The following is a 6,000-nucleotide window of genomic DNA, read 5'->3' on the forward strand; positions in this document are numbered from 1 at the left end:
GCAGCACCGGAGCTTCAAATTGGTACTGGGGGAATGCGCTGCGAACCACGGGCATCTCCTCCTTCACACGGACTTCAGGTGGTTAAGTCGCGATAAGATACTGCAACGCTTTCTTTCCCTGCTGGGTGAAATTAAGACTTGTATAGAGACTAGGGGAGAACATACCAGCTTCTTAACTGATACAGAGTGGCTTCTTGACCTCGCGTTCCTGACCAATGTAACAGATAAAATCAACCAGCTCAACACGCAGTTACAAGGCAAGGATAGACTTGTGTCTGACATGATCAGTGCTGTTAGAGCATTCAACACTGAGCTCTCATTGTAGCAAGTGAAAAACTAAATGTTACAGCACTTTCCTTCTGTCTCCAGCATATTTGATAACCCAGTTGCAGCCAGTGCTTTGAACGTTGCCAAATACTGTGCTTGGACAAGAGTTTTCAGACACATTTAGGGACTCTGACAAACTTCAGCCTCGTGCGACATTTACGACGAACGCCTTCATGGACGTGGACGTAAGTGAGAGTGAGCAGCTCTTACCTCTCTTCTCTCCGAAGTACAGGGTCTGCTGGGCGGTGTTGGACCACTGCAGAGACGAGTTATCGCTCTCATCCACCCGACAGGTCAGAGTCACCGTTCCTCCCACAGCCACCGTCTCATCTGAGGTGGTGGGCTGCAGCGGGTCGTACTCTGAAACGAAAGAAGAGCAGAGACGAGACAGGTGAGGGTCTGAGGAGGAGGAGTCAAGTACAACGGACAGGAAAGAGATTCCAACCTCCACAAGAACAGGTAAAGCATTTGTGAAAAGAGGAAACCCAAACTTTGAACAACTGTGCGCCATCTCCAGCCAGATAAACACGTCCATGCGCCCTCTGATGTCAAATGAGGTTTCCTTCTTGTTACTACTATGATTCATGTATTGTTTCCATTCATATTTCATATTTTCGGTTGTAAACAGTAAAAAAATGAGCTGAAATGTCTGAATACTGCACCATTTCTGATCCAGGTGTAATGGAACTTTCTGTGCTGCTTCCCACCGCATTGATACACACAGCTACATGCACATTTGAAAATACAAGCCAAAATAGCAACACAAAATCAGATAAAACCACAAAATGCATTACCTCTAGTCTCTCTTCTCATCTCTCTCTCCTCTCTATCTTTCTCTCTTTCCCTTACTCCAAGCTCCCCTTCTTTTTGCATTTCTTCCTCTCTATCGCTCGCTCTCCACCTCCGGTTTCTCCCACCTCCCTCGTTCTCTCCTTTCTTTCTCAGTTATTCTCCTCTTCTTTCCCTCTCTCCTCGCCGGTCTCTCGCTCGCTCTCGCTCCGTCCCCCTCCTCCCCCTCTCGCTGTCAGACTTTCGTATGAGTCTATCTATCTTTTGGGAGCGCACACACTCTTGTTGTCAGGGCGTCTAAAACCAGACAAATGGAGGAGTGTGTGGAGGCCTGCAGGAGTCAGACAGGTACCGGTGTAAAACAGGGCTAACACAAGGCCAACGCGGGGCTAACCATAGACTGTATACATAAATGGACATAGTTAACCCGCTAGCCGTCGCGTAAATAGGGTGCGAGCATGGGTGCGGTTCGGCTCCAGAGACCCTTTTTCACAACGGTCGGAAGTGTAGGTTTGTAGAACTTCCGGTTATTGCTTTTCTGTGGCAAAATATCTGTGGAAATGTCTGGCGTATTTTCCAGCAGCTTCATAAATCTGCCCCATCACCAAACATCTTCAACCAACAAGGTCCACAAAGGATAAACATTCAAGACAAACCTGAAGAATTTATCCACAACTATCAAGGGAAGAAAGAAGAAAACTTAAATGCGAACAACGAAAATGCATTAGTGAACTTCTGAACAAAACTAACATTATGATCATGAATAAGACAAAAGTAACTTGTTCACTCAAATTAAAAACCAATTTCATGATGTCAATATTGGCATAGACAGAGAGATTTGTGCAGTCTGAATGCTCAGTAGTTCACTAATGCTCGTCGTTGTTTGCCTTTAAGTTTTCGTCTTTCTTCCCTTGATAGTTGTCGATAAATTCTTCATGGAAGAATTTTTATCCTTTGTGGACTTTGTTCGTTGAAGCAAATCTTCAACCAAAAAGGTCCAGATATTTTGTCATAGAAAAGCGTTAACTGGAAGTTCTGCACCTACAGAAGCGCACTTCCGGCCGTTGTGAAAAAGGTCTATAGACTCTGGCTCCAACTGACTTTACACTGAAAACTTATCACCTCTCTTTAACTCTCTTTGTAACTGCTGCTGTGAGCCTCGTCATTTTGGTTTTAAAATGTTTGTCTTAACCCGCTCTACATGGCGTTTTTATTTTGCTGATTTTATTTCCATAAATAAATCTCTATTCCTAATATAGAACTCTGCTCTATATTCTCCCCGATAACTGCCAGCCTCATGAGCTTCATTTGACTGGACGCGATGGGTGATGTCACACTCACTTATTCCACTTTTGTATACAGTTTATGGGACGAACAAGGAGCTAGCACAGGGCCATAGATATAGAACCTTAGATGTCGTGTTCATTGGCATGTGTTAATACCGCCGCCATCTTGGTACAGGGTTTCCTGGTTTTCACAGTATCAGCGAGAGAAGATGGCGAACTTTTGCGCCACATACAAATGTGCGAACGAGCGAAATAAGAAAACTTAAGAGTAACATTTTATTGTTGTAGGCCTATGATACTAAATGTTGAGTTCTGAACCCACGACTAAACCAGGACTAAAACAGGACAGAACCAGAGCTGAACCAGATCTGAGCCAGAGCTGAACTAGGACTGAACCAGAACTGAACCTTGACTAAACCAGGACTGAACCAAGACTAAACCAGGACTACACCAGGGCTACACCAGGACTAAACCAGGTCTAAACCAGGTCTAAACAGGTCTGATCACCATCTTGTGTATAAATCTGCTGGGACAGGGGACACAGGGCTCAAAACTGGGACAGTCCCGGGTAAAACAGGGACATCTAATCACCGAGCGAGTCCAACACTGCTGCGACACATTACAACTGTTCACATTACATCAGATGCCAGAGCAAGTTTCAGTGCTTGCCATCAAATTCTGAGGTGTCCGACAAGAGGCGTTTGGCGTGAACACTGACTCAACACTGTGTGCGTTACCGCCGCAGCAAAACTCTCTGAAAGTTATGAAAAGAGCTTACAAACTCATAGTGAATAAGTAAACTGCTTAGAATGCATACGGAATAACTTTGGACCACAGCAAGTTCTGTTTGTCACGTTTTTAAGACAGTAAAAATCAGCTACATTGGGGTTCTGAGAATATGAATGAAGACGTGGCTACAATTTAAAGTTCTACCACGTAATATTTCTTGTAGAGGGTGTGCCGCATGCTTGTCTCCATGGAAACGTTATTGGTTTGTCTAGAATGTTCCACAGTATAGATTCAACCGATCTATTCCTGAGAATGTTTATCGAATTCGACCTAAATTAACGTCGAATTGAATTTCTCCTTTGCCATGGATTCTACCTGGACGACTGAACGATTCTACACACAACCAGAAGGAATTATTGTATTTCTGAGCAACACCCATAATGAAGGAATGCTAAATAGATATACCATGGAACATACCAGGCATAGCAATAACATCTCCATGGAGACAAGTAAGTAGCAGATCCTCCACTAGAAAATGTGTGCAGTAGACCTTTTAAATATGTGTATCATTCGTTCATTTGTTTTTCAATATAAAACCTAAAATAAGAAAACGAAAAAAGTGTTTACTTCATTATTTTTCTCCAAAACCAAAATGAAAAAACAGATAATGATTTGTTTCTTCATTTTTCGTGTTGAAATGAATAATGGAAAAAACGGATAATATCTGTTTCCTGTTTACATGACTTAAACTGAGATTCCGGACCGAACCAGGATTAAACCAGTACTAAACCAGACCGAACCAGGATTAAACCAGTACTAAACCAGGACTAAACCAGGACTAAACCAGGACTAAACCAGGACTTAAACCAAGACTAAACCAGGATTAAACTAGGACTAAACCAGGACAAAAACCAGGATTAAACCAAGGACTAAACCAGGATTAAACCAGGAAAACCAGGATAAACTAAACCAGGACTAAACCAGGACTAAACCAGGACTAAACCAGGACTAAAACCAGGATTAAACCAAGACTAAACCAGGACTAAACCAAGGACTAAACCAGGACTAAACCAGGACTAAACCAAGACTAAACCAGGACTAAACCAAGACTAAACCAGGACTAAACCAGGACTAAACCAGGACTAAGACTAAACCAGGACTAAACCAGGACTAAACCAGCACTAAACCAGGACTAAACCAGGACTAAACCAGGACTAAACCAGGACTAAACCAGGACTAAACCAAAACCAGGATTAAACCAAGACTAAACCAGGACTAAACCAGTACTAAACCATTTTCAGTCCTGGTCTGGTCTCAGTCTTAGTCCCAGTCTCAATCACGGTCTGGTCCTGGTCTGGTCCCGACCTCAGTCCCGATCTCAGTCCTGGTCCTGTTCCCAGTGTCAGTCCCGGTCTGGTCCCGGTCTAAGGCCTGGTCTCAGTCCTAGTCTGGTTCTGGTCTAAGGCCTGGTCTCAGTCCTAGTCTGGTTCTGGTCTAAGGCCTGGTCTCAGTCCGGGTCTGGTTCTGGTCTGGTCCCGGACCTGGTTCAGTTTGTATACGGGACAAAAGTCCGACATCGCAGTTGAAGTCACGTAAACGAGAAGCCGCTGTTTTTCCATTACTCATTTAAACACAAAATCAAAAACTGAAAAGAATGAATTGTTATCTTTTTTTTCATTTTAGTTTTGGAGGCAAATAATGAAGAAAACAGTTGCTTTTTCGTTTTCTTATTTTTGGTTTTATATTGAAAAAACGAATGATGCATGGATTCTTTAAAAAACACAAATAAAACCAACTTATTTGACTGATTCGATCTCCTGACCCTCCAGTCTGTGTCCCTGCGCTCTGTATCTGTTCCAGTATTCGACCTTTGACCCTGTTCTACATAAATACAAAACCGCCTGACTAAATTTCATCACAATAACGCACAAAAAACGACCTACAGGTACAAGCTCTACAGCAAACTCTCTCCTCCACAAAGGCCAGAACTCAATTTCGCTGTGAGCCGAGTTGGAATTCCGAGCAGCGACCCTCCAAATTACCCCAAAATGTCCAACCACGGATCGACGCCAGCTCCCATCATGCATCACAGCGGCGCTCAGACACCGGGGAGGACTCTGGTGTCACTTCTACCAAGCTCCGTGTTTCAATGAGAAGAGAACAAGTCGAAGAGGGAGAGGGAGATATGCAGATGGGCCTCGGAGGAGAGGGAGACGGGAATACAAATGACCCTGGATAATGGAGGTTTTTAAGGCAAGAATCCGGCGAGTATGTGTGAAAGTATTCAAATCAGATGGAATTATGGGAGTTAGCGCGCTCCCCTGATAGCTTCTGATGGAGCTGTATGATTAGTGAGATATGAAGAGACTGGATAATGAAGCAGAGAGCCATAGATTAGAACGGGGAGAATCTACAGCGGTGGAAAAGGGTAATTCAATATGTTTTGGTATTGAAGTTACGCAGAGGGAAAAGATTACAGAAAATGTAAGATCATTTTTTAGTAAGTAATTAAAGTACTTTGGTGGTTTTATAGGTTTAAAGTGCAAATGTTTGAATGTAGTTTCCTCGTCACAAACAGACCTGGAGTCATGTTTTGTTTCTTTCACACGTGTTTAACGCACAAACCCTGCACATTTAGGCTTAGAGGTTTTGTCTCAGACTGAAAACACTCTGTTCCAACTTGTGATGTCATGTGGAAATAAAGGAAGAGGTTCATTGTGTTTTTTTGTTTTTTTTTTTAACTCCACATGTCTTCACGAGAATCATTTGGATCATTTCAGTCCTGGAATTGTCAATCTCTACTGACCTAAACATAAAACAGAGCTTGAAAACTACCACGTCATGACATCACAAGGTAAAACAGAGCATT

The 6,000-nt window shown here is 43.1% G+C and overlaps 1 protein-coding gene across 1 annotated transcript in view; it reads right to left on the bottom strand.

The window, feature by feature from the left end:
• cadm3 (cell adhesion molecule 3) overlaps window positions 1–5,765 on the bottom strand; it is a 299,737-nt gene extending 293,972 nt beyond the window's left edge. The window contains exons 1-3 of the mRNA XM_020941238.2: window positions 5,753–5,765; window positions 5,492–5,541; window positions 538–718 (exon numbers count right to left, since the gene is read on the bottom strand). Of these exons, the coding sequence (XP_020796897.2) occupies window positions 538–718; window positions 5,492–5,541; window positions 5,753–5,765 (244 nt within the window). The remainder of the gene's footprint in view (window positions 1–537; window positions 719–5,491; window positions 5,542–5,752) is intronic.
• Between the last annotated feature and the right edge of the window lie 235 nt (window positions 5,766–6,000).

Source organism: Boleophthalmus pectinirostris, unplaced genomic scaffold (assembly GCF_026225935.1).
Source record: "Boleophthalmus pectinirostris isolate CB_2022bp ecotype Guang Dong unplaced genomic scaffold, ASM2622593v1 HiC_scaffold_16, whole genome shotgun sequence".
Taxonomy (NCBI): Eukaryota; Metazoa; Chordata; class Actinopteri; order Gobiiformes; family Gobiidae; genus Boleophthalmus; species Boleophthalmus pectinirostris.